The sequence below is a fragment of the Cygnus olor genome, chromosome 2 (genome assembly GCF_009769625.2).
Source record: "Cygnus olor isolate bCygOlo1 chromosome 2, bCygOlo1.pri.v2, whole genome shotgun sequence".
In the NCBI taxonomy this organism is placed as follows: Eukaryota; Metazoa; Chordata; class Aves; order Anseriformes; family Anatidae; genus Cygnus; species Cygnus olor.
In genome coordinates, this window is record NC_049170.1 from 3282539 (window position 1) to 3296767 (window position 14229).

At 41.7% G+C, this 14229-nt stretch overlaps 1 protein-coding gene across 1 annotated transcript in view; it reads left to right on the forward strand.

Moving 5' to 3' along the window:
• Nucleotides 1-14229, forward strand: part of OBSCN (obscurin, cytoskeletal calmodulin and titin-interacting RhoGEF) — a 180612-nt gene that overhangs the window by 82743 nt on the left and 83640 nt on the right. Inside the window, 12 exon segments of the mRNA XM_040550191.1 lie at nucleotides 2198-2461; nucleotides 2779-3042; nucleotides 3339-3602; nucleotides 4140-4403; nucleotides 5868-6131; nucleotides 7347-7613; nucleotides 7996-8259; nucleotides 8876-9142; nucleotides 10161-10427; nucleotides 11097-11363; nucleotides 12178-12444; nucleotides 13590-13862. Of these exon segments, the coding sequence (XP_040406125.1) occupies nucleotides 2198-2461; nucleotides 2779-3042; nucleotides 3339-3602; nucleotides 4140-4403; nucleotides 5868-6131; nucleotides 7347-7613; nucleotides 7996-8259; nucleotides 8876-9142; nucleotides 10161-10427; nucleotides 11097-11363; nucleotides 12178-12444; nucleotides 13590-13862 (3192 nt within the window).

Here is a 14229-nt window from a genome sequence, read left to right on the forward strand (position 1 = left end):
ATCAAGGTGTACATCATATACTGTGTCTATCAGTGAAAGTTACTAATTTAACTAAAGAAAAACTACACTGGTCCACTCCTTCATGAAGAGAATTGCTCTTGGCAAATCCAAGTGTATTGCTACAATATTATTTCGGAGAATTAAAGTTAAGCTAAAATGTCCATTATTCTTTGGATCCCCTCTCTTCCTCTCCCTGTCCTGTCTTTTAAAAGACAAGCACTGTGGGTGAAATTCAGCTCATTGAGTAAGACTGGTGAGTATTCCTAAATTCCTGTTGTTGTCAATGGAGTTCTAGTCAACGCAGTCAGGGGAAGCCAGGGAGACATCCAGCTTACCTTGTAGCAGATGTTTACTGATAGATAGATGGATAGCAGATAGATCCATTGGCTCCACTGACTTTGTCTGGATCTGTTTGGGGAGCTTAGACTCTTGGTTTACATTGAAAGAATTAAGTGCCTATACTTCAGTCTGTGAGACCTTTTCCACCTCTGAATTTCTAATTTTCTGTACTTCTGGAACATCTCCATTCTCTTTGATTTCTCTAGTGCAACTGTTTACGTCTGATATTGGTTCAGCTTGTTCCTTAAGTATTTCAGGACACGCCATCACACCAAGGTGATTTTGAGAATATCAAGTTTATTTAAATGTTCTCTAATCTGTTTTTTTCCTTATCCCAGTCAGAGTTTCTATTACTTTCTTAGCTATCATTAACCTTTAATATTAAAAAAGAAAAAGGAGGTAAACACTTCCGTTTTCTCTGTGTCACCAACTATCAACTTATATTCCTGTAAGAGAGGTAGACAACTTGTTTCTTGTTGTTTTTCTTCCTTCTAATCTACTTACGGAATATCGTTGTATTATTTCTGTTTCTTTCTAGTACAAGCTGGCCAGATTTTCTGGGGTTTGCATGATAATATTCTGATACAACCAAGTGCTACAAGGCAAGCAGAGAATACCAGCCAGTTGCTGGATACGACTACACAGAATGTGCATCTGTGTCTGGAGACATTTGATATCAGCATCATTTTCCAGATTACCTTTCAGACCTTCTTTCATATCAGTCTCTTTGTCCAGGAGGTTCCAGAGCCCAGGAATGGGGAACTACCCTTGACCCTCTTGAGACATGCAGGGAACCTGACCTTTCTGATTTTGCCTCTATATTCTGTAGTATTTCTTTCACAGTGATCTAAACCACACATATTTTACAGGTCTCCTGAGTTTCAGGACATTGAAGAATTAACGATTTAGGCAGGCTGTTCCTGATGGTCCTTGTAGTTGCATAGTCTGTGTAATTATGCCCTTAATATTCTTTTTTCAAGAAGTTTTCTGCTCTCTTAAGCCTTGTCCTTTAAATTTGCTTCTACTTCATCATAATTAACAATTCTTAAATTATTGAAGCTTGCCTTCTTGTTTCCCACATGATTTCCCTTTTCTTTGCTCCATGGTTGCCTGTCCTGAAATCCATGACCTCCCCTGCTTCATATTGGTGGCTGCCCCATTATCCTCCATATCCACATTTTCAAAGATTTATTTCTTCCTGGTTGAAGTCAGGACTTGCAGATCCTCCTCTTTGTTTCTTTCATATATATATTCTTTGTCCAAAAGTGGTCCCCACCCCTTTCCAAAGACTTAGCAGACATCGTCCCATCCTACTACTTCCACAGTACATTTTACCATCACAGAGCCATCCTATCTTATCCTTTAAATGATTCCATTCTTCCAAAAGAGGTGGGTGTTATGATATTCCTGAACCTCCTGGAGTGATGAACTTACAGAAGATATTCACAATGGAGGCATCCTACTTCTTTTTCCTTTTTATTGTTACCCAAGACCTTTCTATACGTCTGTGATTTTGCCCTTCAGCCTCATTCTAACTTTCAAGCTAAGTCTGTAGGCATCCTTAATGCATAAACCTTTTCATTTTTTCCTTTAGCTTTTTTTTTCTGATGTTGGTATAGCCTCCTATATCGATCTTCCAGGCTGAATTATACTAAGGAAGTTATAGTTTTGGCCATACATGAAGTCTTCCCATTCCTGCTGTTTGTGGTCGTGATACAAATTGGTATCTTCCTTCTGTGCAATGGTTCTCATGTCAATAATGAGGCATGGACAGATAGTGGTAAACATCAGGTTAATTTTTATTTTTTGGTGGCCAAAAGTTGCATGTCATGAAAATGTTTGCTCCTTTGTTTCTCAGCCCTTCCTGCTCTCTTCAAAGAAGAGTTAAGAGATGTGGAAGCCACTGAGGGTGAAGTAGTCACTCTGCACTGTGAGTTGACCAAGACTGCTCCAGTGGAATGGAAAAAGGGGCACAGAGTACTCAAACCTAGTGAGAAATACAAAATGAGGCAGAAGGATGCCACTGCAGAACTGGTGATCCATAACCTAGATGAGAGCGATGCTGGTGATTACACCTGTGTGTGTGGGGATAAGCAGTCCACAGCTTCCTTAGCAGTACACGGTAATAACCATTTTCATCTAGATGTCCTCATTTTCAAGCTTTTGATTTGATTATTATTTTTTCCCATGTCCATTGTTATCTCTGCATAGTTCTTGTCTGACATCGCATGTCATGGTAGTTAATTTGCATTTTATGATCTAAGAGGAAAACCTACACCCCATACAAACTGGCTTTAGGACCTGATCCCTTATGAAGTAGAGACCAGGCCCTAAGACATCTCCCCGCTGTTACTCTAGCTTTTCCCTATCACAGCTCTGCCCCTCATCTGGAGGCTGTGTTTGTGGCTCCATTTTAACCTTCTGTCCTTGCATCCTCAGCACTGCCTGCACGCATCAAGGAAGACCTGAAGGATGAGGAAGTAACAGAAGGTCGAACGGCCACTCTGCGCTGCGAGCTGACCAAAGTTGCTCAGGCAGAGTGGAGAAAGGGAAGCACTTTGCTCAAAGCCAGCGACAAATACAAAATGAAACAGGAAGGCACAGTTGTGAAGCTGCTTGTCCATGACGTAGAACTGAAAGATGCTGGAGAATACACTTGTGTGTGTGGAGAACAGGAGACAACAGCTGCCTTGATAGTGAATGGTAAAAAAAAAAAACTATATCTGTATATCTGTACCATTGTGTATTTCTTTACCAGCTCATCACTATTTGTTGTGTGTTCATCTCTAGCTGAATTTGTATTTATTTGTAAGCTGTATTTAAGATCTGGTTGCATCCAGGCTACTTTTCCATCTGTTGGTTTATCTAATGTCCTAGGATCATGAGGAAAGGAACCTCTTTCCACACTAAAATGTTCTCTCTTTCTGTACCTCCTCATCTCTTCCATCACCTGTGTGACCTGTCATTTTAATGTTCTCTGTCCATTTTGTGACCTTCAGCCCTGCCTGCACTTTTCAAAGACAAACTGAAGAACCTGCAGGCCATAGAAAGCCAAACAGCCACTCTGCGCTGTGCACTGACCAAGGCTGCATCTGTTTCATGGAAAAAAGGAAACAAAATACTCAGAGCAAGTGAAAAATACATCATGCGGCAGGATGATGTCCTTGCTGAGCTGGAAATTCGTGAGCTAAATCTTCAGGATGCAGGAGATTATACCTGTGTGTGTGGAGACCAACACACCACTGCTTCTCTGACAGTGAAGGGTAAATTCATCTTGCAGATGACTGTCCATTATTTGTTTCTTTGCAGCATCCTGCTGCTGTATGAAGTGTTCACCTCTCAGCTTTAGGCTTTTTCCTAGGAATTAATTTGCATTCAGAAAAGGAGAATTTTTGTTCTGGGATCTTAATTTTGTCTGATATACCTGAAAAGGGGGCTGAGGAAATGACTATTTCATCTTACAGACAGATGGCTATGCTGCATATTTAAGGTCACAGTGCCCAGGAAGTAATCCTGTTAGACTGAGATGTTCTGCTCCCATGGAGGGTAGCTGTGTCATATGTTCTTTAAGTTGCATTTTGAATCCATCCTTTGACGTACTGTACTTTGACCTTTCAGCTAAGCACTTCTTTTCTCTCTGTCACTGATGGATTTAGTTTTCCAGGTCATTGTAGTGGTAACCCCAACAGCTAAAGTATCTGACTTGGACAGATTTAAACTTGAATTAATAGTTCATTATGCCAAGCACAAATGCAGAGGTCTTAGTTTAAATACATTGTCTATTGACTTTCCATTCCCAGCCCTGCCAGTGGTTTTCAAGGAAGAACTGAAAAATGAAGAAGTCTTGGAAGGAGCATCAGTTTCTCTGCATTGTGAATTAAGCAAAGAAGCTCCAGTGCAGTGGAAAATAGGGTCCAAAGTGCTAAAAGCAAGTGACAAATATCAAATGAGTCAGCATGGCATCACTGCTGAGTTGGTCATACGTGACCTAGATGTAAAAGATTCTGGAAATTACACCTGTGTTTGTGGTGACCAGAAGACAACAGCAACCTTAACTGTTCATGGTAAAAAGTCATTATTAACATTAATAAATAGCATTATAGATAGTCATCATTCTGAAATTCAGGTGTTTCTGCCATTGCTCAATAACTTGTGTTATTTTTTTTTCTTTCTGAGAAAAAAATAGCTCAGGGCAAATTTTGGGGTTAAATTTGCTTCCCTTTAAAAGGAGAATGAGATTTTTCTTTCTGTTCAGGATCCCTTTTCTTATGTATTTACGTTTTCCAGCTCTTTTACCTCTGACCTCCACAGTTCACTTCGGCCAGCTTCAATCTTTTCCAAAACGTGCAGACAGGGGTCTGTCAGGCACCCTGCTCTACAGCACTGCTCAGAGAAGTGAAGGATGGGGAAGCAGAAGGAGGAGAAGTCTTGATGCTGTGTGACCTGGCCACCGCTGCTCCTGGGCAGTGGCAGGAAGGGTACCACATTCTTTAAGACATGCAGGAGATAAGAGTTCAGAGTCAGTACCCCTGACCTAGGTTTGAAGGATGCAAGGGTCTGCACCTCTGTGTGTGGGGATCAGCAGAGTAAGGACTATTTTGACAGTTAGGGACTGAAAAAAAAACAAAAACAAAAACAAAAAAAAAAACAAACAAACAAACAAAAAAAAAACACAGCAGCAGAGACAGGTTATCAGCAGTTATCCCCTTCTTTATCCTACTAGCTTCCAATAGACCAATACAGAAATACATCCTTGTGTTATGTTAATAATCTCATTGCCTGATATTACCCTCTCGTGCCCTTAATGAGTATAGTATCTATTTTAATGGAGTAACAGCCCTTGTCTCTGAGGAACTTAATTGGTCACAGATCCAGTTCTGTCCCTCCAGCTTTTTCCAAAAACTCCTGACTCTTCACTGAGCTTTCCTGAATGATGGACTTTTCTGACATGTTCTGGAAGTGCTCTTTGTGTACTGCACTGCTAACGGTAGTTGTGCATGAGGCACATTTGTGGGTAAATGTTAATAATTTTTTTCCTGAAGTTTTTTTCATTCTTTGGTTTCCAATTTTCAACATGGGAAATAGTGAGAACTTGAAATTCTCCACTTCTATATAATGGCCCTTCAAATTTCAATTTGAAACTAAAAGCAGTTTTCTTTTGAACTCTGGCTGCTTTCATGCAGATGGGGCTATAAGTTTTCGGTAAAAACAAGAGAGAAAATGACAACATTCTACTAGCCTCCAAATACTGCAGCCAGTAGCGTTACTCGTGAGCACTTTTGACCCTTTCAGTATTGTTTTTTCACCATGACAAACAACAGTCAGGGAAGTGATCACTTATGGTAAGGAAAACTTACTTACCCTGCCTGAAGAAGGATGTTTTCAGAGTTCCTGAAGTAGGCTATAGCTAATGTTTAGAATAGGCTGAAAAAGAGAAGTATAAAGGGAAATAATCCCAAGCATGGAAAAGAAATTAGGATTTCAGTTCTGGTTTTCTGATGACTGTTTGTCTGTGTTGCATCCTTCAGCTCTGCCACCACTCTTTAAGGAAGAGCTAAAGAACAAGGAAGCAGAAGAAGGTGGAGATGTCACCCTGCACTGCGAGCTCACCAAGGCTGCTCCAGTGGAGTGGCAGAAGGACCAGAGGGTTCTCAAAATGAGCAAGAAATACAAAATGAGGCAGGAAGGGACCCGGGTAGAGCTGGTGATTCATGAAATAGCTGAGGAAGATGCAGGAGACTACACCTGTGTGTGCGGAGAGCACCAGACTACAGCTGTCTTAACAGTACAGGGTAAAACTATCCTGACCCCTTATTTCCTAACTAGAAATGTCTGTCCTCTGCTGGCAGGTGTTCGATTTTCCATGTCCGTTTGTTCAACCTTATCAGTTGAAGTTCCACTTATTTGAAATAATATTGCCTGTCTTTGGTGACCTTTGATTAGAAAATACCACTCAGAATATAATTCTTCTGTGCCATCCTTTTGTCTTTTCCTTTCCTCAAACACAAACCTGCTTTCCTTTTATCTTTCCCTTCTGGTATTCTTTTCTTAGCACATAAAATCACTATTCTTTTATCTTTCCTTTCCTGTCTTTTTTTCCTAAAACACAATTCTGCTTTTTCTTTCCCTTTCTTTTCTGTCATTCTCAATGCTTAGCATTTGAATGTAGGGCATAATAAGCAGTATCCAGAATAAGGCTGTGTTAGTTATTTCTTCTGTGCTGAGGTATGTTTATATTGGGTTTTGTGCCCATAGCAGCTGTCCTAATGCACAGAGATAGGTTAGCACTGCAAGTCTGGTTTTCTAGGTAGGATGTTTTAATTTAGCTTCTTGACTATGGGGTGAGTCATTAAATTTAAGATCTGAGATATCAAACCTTGTGTCCAACAAGTCAAATATCCTGTTAACTCACCTAGTTAACAGAAGGACATATGTGAAGTTCACAAAATTAATTTCAGGGACATAACTTGCAGTGGTTACCAGAATTAAGCAAATGGGGAAAGTATGCTCTGAGGCAGGAGTACAGGCTTGGGATTCAGCATTTGGAAATTTTCTATGGGTTCAAGGGGCATCTGTGAGCCCCTTTTCAAGGGCACCTCAAGGGAGAAGGAACAATGATGAGGAAGGAGTTGTGCCAACACTCAGAGCTCAGTGGAACTGCTCTGTGAGAAGGAAAAGACATTACAAAGGCCTGAATTTTGTGAAAGACACTATCACGTGCGTGAACTAAGGAGCTCACAGATGATGCTCTTGGTTCTTCTTATATGGAAACTGGTAGAAAACAGGTGTAAATCTCTTGATGACATTGCAATTATGCTAGTAGGAAGCCAGCACAAACCAAAAGGATTAAGGTATATAGTCCCCCTAGGATGTTTTCCTTTCTCTTTCCTCTCTTTGTTGCTGATGCTGTGCCTCTCCATAACCTTCACCGTACCCTGTCACTTTGTACTCCCACCCACCCCAGGAGATATCCTCAGTTTGTAATACATTTTACCTGCACCCTTCAGCTGTGCCTCCATTTTTCCAAGAAGAACTGACCAACAAGGAAGCAGTAGAAGGTGGAACGGCCACTTTGCACTGTGAGCTCAGCAAGGCATCTGCCCCTGTCCAGTGGAAGAAGGGCCATCGCATCCTCACCTCAGGCAAAAAGTACAGCATGAGCCAGGAAGGCTGTGTCGTGAAGCTGGTAGTTCATGATTTAGACTTGAATGATGCTGGAGATTATACCTGTGTGTGTGGAGATGAGACCACTACAGCTGCCTTAACAGTGCATGGTAAAGTAATCTTTGGGACTAAGGCTCTCCAGACCTTAGACCTACCTTAGACCTACCCGAGTCTCTATTGCTGTGGTCTCTTCCCACTCCCTTTCTGTTTGCTTGGGCTTTTGTGTTCCTGTGGAGGTAGCTTATGTGCTTCTTCCTACTGTTGGAATAGGGAAAATAGTTGCTTGTTGGTATTTGTCCTCCTCAGCTGTGCTGGTTCTTCTTGCTGTCCTTGCCCTGATGCAGTGTCCAGGGAAGCTGGGGGAGATTTTCCCATTGTGTTCCACTGACCTGGATCAGGGCTCAGTAATGCACCATGCATCCTTTCCCAATGGACTTCAGTGTTTTTTTTAGGAATATTCACTCCCTATGTGGTAATTCTTTTACTCTCCAGCACTGCCTCCAGAATTCAAAACAGACCTGAAGGACCTAGAAGCTGAAGAAAGTGGGACAGCTACGCTGCACTGTGAGCTGACTAAACCTGCAGTGGTGGAGTGGAAGAAAGGGCAGGAGGTGCTCAAAGAAAGCAGCAAATATAAGATGAGACATGATGGTGCTGTTGCAAAGCTGATTATCCATGAGCTGGATGTGGAGGACACTGGAGATTATACATGTGTGTGTGGAGATCAGCAGACAACAGCCACTTTGACGGTCAATGGTAAAACAAACACCCCGTATATACATATATATATATATATAAATATCTTTTTTCCTGGATATAAAACTGTGTTTTAGTGTCACTTGGCTCTAAGAGAAGACTTGGCTATGATTCATAAGGAAGGTGTGTAATAGCATGGCCCATACAGCTTCATAGAGTGAGCAGGTAGAAAATGGGAATTGCTGTGCAGAGCTAAATACATTTTCTCAGCCTCTTACTTTCAGGGTAATTGTAATCTCTCTCCTGCAAGTGGCCTGCCCTAAGAGGGAATCTGAACTATTAAAAATCCTGCTGGTTTTCAGGACACTTCTTCAGCAATCAGAACAACGTGTTGGCTACTTTTATAGCAGGGAAGATGTTCTGCTATTTTTCAATCACTGATTGGATTAAGTTAGTATACCCTTTGTGGCAAAGTAACTTCTTGAAATCAATTTCTTCTTGTTCTGCAGATATTCCTATTACCTCCTATGGGGAAATAGCTTTGTACTTTAAATCTACAGTGTTGAGATTTAGAGCCATTTGCATAGAAGCTCTTTTGGTGTTTCCATTTTCTTTCTACTTTCTCTTTCCCAAACCCCAGCTGCAGTATGTTCCAAGTTATGTTTCTATTTTATAGCCCTACCAGCTCTTTTTAAACAAGAGCTTCAGAATACCGAGGCAGAAGAAGGTGGTATGGCAACACTGAGGTGTGACCTTACCAAACCCAAGGCTCCAGTGGAGTGGAGGAGAGGCGATATTACTCTCTACCCTGGTTTGAAATACGAAATGAAGCAGCAGGGCTCCACAGCTGAACTGGTCATTTATGACTTAGAACTGGATGATTCAGGAGAGTACACCTGCGACTCTGGACATCAGCAGACAACAGCTGCAGTAACTGTACATGGTAGGCAGAGTACTTATCTCAATAGAGATGAAGTGAAAGAAGCATCTCTTAGTATTCTCTATGGATATTTATTTGTTTTGCTGCTGGTCCATGCCGTCTGACCCTTGGTCAGGGTAGAAAGGTTTTGCTTGCAGTATCTGGAGTGATTAATCATCATCAAAGCAATTTAAATGTGTCATGATGTCAAAATGTGATGAACCTTCCTGCCCTATGAGTGCAGGAAGTGTGGTCGCATACGGGGTTTTAGGAAATGGATAACAGAAGATAGGCTAGGCAGCCTGATTCTCTTGGGTTGTTGATTGCTTCACTAGGCATGAGAGATGCATAACTGGGAATAATGCCTGATTGGGATGATAAGGGATGCAACAACTGGCAGACAAATATTTTTTGTAACATGTGAATGTGCTGTATTATTAATTGAGGCTTTCAGCCTCAGATATAAACTTTGAGTGCAAACACCTGCATCCACATCTGTTTTCCTCAGCCCCTTCTACCAACCTGAGCAAGATATAGCCTGAAATCTGTACTTCTTCCATTTATCACTTTAATGTCATCTCTTAAGGCACTGCCTCTTCTTGCATTCTGAATGCTAACTTAATCTTTTATATGTTGGTAGAAGTTTTATTTGGGGTGTGTTGGGGAGGAAGGAATACTCTTAGCTCAATATTGCAAACTCACAGACTTCTATTGAGGAACAAGGGTTCAAGTAGGAGAGAGCACGTCCCACTGTGTCCTGGTGGTCTTTGACTAAAGCATCCCTAGCTGGCACAGAGAGATGTCCACAGGAAAGTCTGACTACTTCAGGCGGAACACCAGGACGTTCTGGGGACCACTCTTTTTTTTCTAACTTCACCGTCTGTCCTCAGATCTTGGTTCATATAATGCTTCAAGAAAGATGCTACCGAGAGCAGCAGGATTGTGGAATCATTAGAACAGGCTGTTTCTGCAGAATGAGGGTAGGATTGGATCCTTTTTGGACTCAAACACTCTTAAAACATTTCCCTCTCAAATTTTGCAGCACTACCTGTCACATTTAAGCAACCCCTTCAAAATAAGGAATCAGAGGAAGGAAGTACAGCTACTTTCTGCTGTGAGCTATCAAAACCCAGTGCTGCAGTGGAATGGAGGAAAGGAGGAGTGGTGCTGCAGCCCAGCCAGAAGTATGAAATGAGACAAAGGGAATGCCTGGTAGAGCTCTTAATACATAATCTCAAATTAGAAGATACAGGAGAATACAGCTGTGATACTGGGGATCAGGAAACAAAGGCATCTTTAAATGTAAAAGGTATGTGGCGTGAGCTGACTCAAAAAGCAGTAGATTTCATCTAACACAAGGCAGCATTTTGAATGTGATTATTTTGAACTACATATTCTTTTTTCTATATAAATATTTTCATTTTCAAGAATGGAAGAGAACGATGCTTTGTTCTTCCAGTACTGTATTTAAGTCTTGGGTTCTAAGAAGAAATACTTTCTAGCTTTACAGCTGGAGAGAAATTAAAGAAAGAATAATGCTTTAGCATAACTTCTGGATATTTCACATGATATGTGATTTAAGTATTTCAAAAAAGATTTTCCTGCAAATCCTGAAATGAGACTGATGACGACCTTCCCGATCTGTCAAGGCTGTCCACAGAGTTTTCAACTGTTTTACTCCTGAGATCTTTGCAAGTTCAACTGAAGAATAAATCCATTCAAAGAGTTCAACCCTGGGAAGGATTTGAGTCAAGGAGCAAAGGAAAGAAATGTTATAAGTGCAGATGGCTGCTTTTGATGCAGAAAGATCTGCTACCAGCTCCAGGCAAATTAGAAAACATGGATCCTGCCTAGGAATCTAGCACTTGCAAAGAACAGTATCTTGTTCCCCCAGGTATCCAGCTATCTGTGCTGTCCAGGACTTAACTCTGGCTTGAATAAAAGCTTCTATTCTTTGTTGTTTTTTTTTTTTCTTTAGCCCTACCAGTTCTTTTCAAAAGGGAGCTAAAGGACAAGGAAGTTGAAGAAGGAGCTGCAGTGAAATTCCAGTGTGAGCTGACAAAGGAAAATGCAACTGTGGAGTGGAGGAAAGGCACCATGGAGCTCTTCTCGTGTGCCAAATATGAAATTAAATTAAGTGGTTGCACAGCTGAACTTGTGATCCATAATGTAGAACCAGAAGATGCCTCCGATTATACATGTGATACAGGAGACCAGCAGAGCACAGCAGTCCTCCGAGTGAATGGTTAGCATTGCACCAAAGTGGAACAGCAGTTCAGAGGGATTTGTGGAACTGCGTAGATGGTATTCTGTTATTTGTTGGTGAATAAGGCCCCCCAAAAGTAAGATAAAGAGGAAAGGTTTAGGAGGTTCCCTGTCATAAACCAAAATACAGAAAAGATGATCATATGGGACAGGATTTGTAGAATGGCTATTTAAGCCTGTAAAGCACAGTGCATTGGTCCATTCCTTGGATAGTGGTAAAACTCTGCATCATGGGGGTGTTGAAATTCTAATAGATCTTTATTTCTGGCACTTAGCATTTATTGCTTGTTCATTTGGATCAATATCTAATTGTAGGGCATTTACTAAAAGCATTTTAAAACACCTACTGCTTTCAATTTTTGTAATGTCCTTCCATGAAGATCCTGAGAACACCATGTTTAAACAAACCAGGAGTAATGTCTGTGATTGTCATCTGTGAAGTGTTTGCGGTTGTCTCTGACTGTTAGGTGGAACTCGTGGCTTTGATCTAAGCCACAGCATTTCAAACTCTATCCTGTGGGCTGGATCTGACCCAGGTAGCAGCTTCTGCCTCAGTTGTGAGTCCTTTGCTTGCTTTATATGCAAATTTCTGATCCTCTCCTTGTCTGGATATATAGAATTTACAAAAGAAAGAAAAAGAAGCTGTTATAAGAATCATATAACCACATAATGCAAATTTGTTCTGCAGCTTCAGACCCTGGATGACTTGTGCTGAGTTGTCCAGACCTGGGCATTCATTTGTACATTGAAGACAGTACAGTGTTCATGTGTTAATTGCCTTTTGCACTTTGCAGCCATCAAACCCCAGCTGAGGCAGCAGCTGAAGAATGAAGAAGTGGAAGCAGGAGGAACAGCCAAGCTGCGCTGTGAGATTTCCATAAGCAAAGCAGAAGTGGAGTGGAGGAAAGACGGAGTCCTGCTTCAGTCGAGTTCCAAGTATGAAATGTGGCAGCACGGCACCCTCCGTGAGCTGCGTGTTCACCGCTTGGAGCCCAGTGATGCTGGCGAATATTCCTGCAAGGCTGGAGATGAGATGACCTCTGCAAAACTGACTGTGAAAGGCAAGAGATGTTTCCTGGGGCAGGGGGATTTTCACTTTAAGTTACTAAGATTTTCCAACATAGTTGATACTACTGTGATAAATGCACACAGAGTGCAGGAAGGGCATCATGAAGTAGTGTAAAATCCTATGGTGTAAGAATGTACAGAAGCAAAGATTCACTTGGTGGGCAGGAGAAGATAAAATTTTTGATTCAGGGCTTGAAATATTTGCTTGATATCATGTGCATGTGAGTGAACAGATGGTTCATCCATCCTTAGCTTCCAGTCACATGGCAGCTGCCCTAATGTTATTGCAAACAGAGCTTGCATTCAGGTTGGACCACTAGTTTGGAACAACCACCCTACAGGCTCGTCCATATTATAGATACTCTGCCTGCTATGCCCGGCTGCACCATTTTTCATGCAGAATGACCGCAGTTGTATAAATATGTACTGTGTTTGCTCAGATGGAGACTGGGCTGCTTCTCCTTCAGTATTCTCCATCAGGTTCAGGGAACAGCTTTTGCCTATTGCAGGCTGTCTTTGTGATCCCTGCACATCTCTGCAGGTGCCCAGCTGTCCTAGAAGCAGGACTCAAGCAAACCAAAGCACAAATGTCCTGTGCTCCCACTAATCCAGTAAGACGTGCTGAGAGCACCATGCCATCCAGATACCCAGCCAGTTTGAAGCACCAGCACAGAGTATTTCTGTTTGCAAAAAGGCAGCAGGGGGATCACTTTTTAATGTTATTCTGTGAAGATATCTAAGTGCAAATGCAACAAATTTCAAAATCCTGCATTTGGAATCTGGCATTCAAGCCTTATTCACCCAATTACAGTATCAAACGTAATTACAAAAATCAATACGCAGTGCATCTCCGAGACAGAGCAAGCAATAAAACCACTAACAGAGATACTGGCCATATTGCCACATACACTGACAGCAGTCAAACAGCAGAGTTCGAAAGGTAATTTAAGAGGCTGTGATATCTTTGTCCTTGGAGGTATTTAGAGCTCAGCTGGACAAGGCTCTGAGCAATCTGCTGTGAGCTGGCTCTGATTGGACCAGATGAGTGCCAGATGTCCCCTCCAACCCATATTATTCTGTGATTCTGTGATTTGATCCATGTTTTTCCTGTGTTGACTACTGACTGGGCTGTTTGCAGAGCCTGACGTGACCATTGTGAGTGGCCTAAAGGACATGGTGGTATTTGAAGGGGATGATGTCACCTTTCAGTGCCAGGTTTCTCATGAGAATGCAAGGGATGTTGAATGGAAGCTACAGGATGTTGCTCTGCAAAATAATGAAATGAATGAGATCTCAGTGGAAAAGGGAAAGATCCATAAGCTGACGTTAAGAAAGGTGACAGACCAGGACATTGGCACTATTGCTTTCCGAGTGGGACCACACGTGTCTACAGCAGAGCTCACAGTAAAAGGTAAGGAGCCCTGTGATGTGCTGAAGAAACAAGATTGGTGAGAACAGGTGACGTTTTGTTTTTGTGTATGCTAATAGGAAATGTAAGGCCATTGTTCACTTCTTGTTAGCTCGTGTTAGTAGGGTGCTTGTGCTTCACAGTGTACATGATGCACTAATGTGCTCTCATATGGTGCAACCACTATGGATCCAAAGTGGAGAAACCACCCGTTTCGGGGTCCTGAAGCTGTGTTTCTTTCTCTAAACACTGTTTTCCAGAAATTCTTGGTCAAACATTCTTCTCCTTTCCTTTTTGAAACTGTTGGTCTGGTCAAAGTCCCTATTCCATCTGCACTGACCAAAACATCTCTAAAGTTTGTGATTAGTGC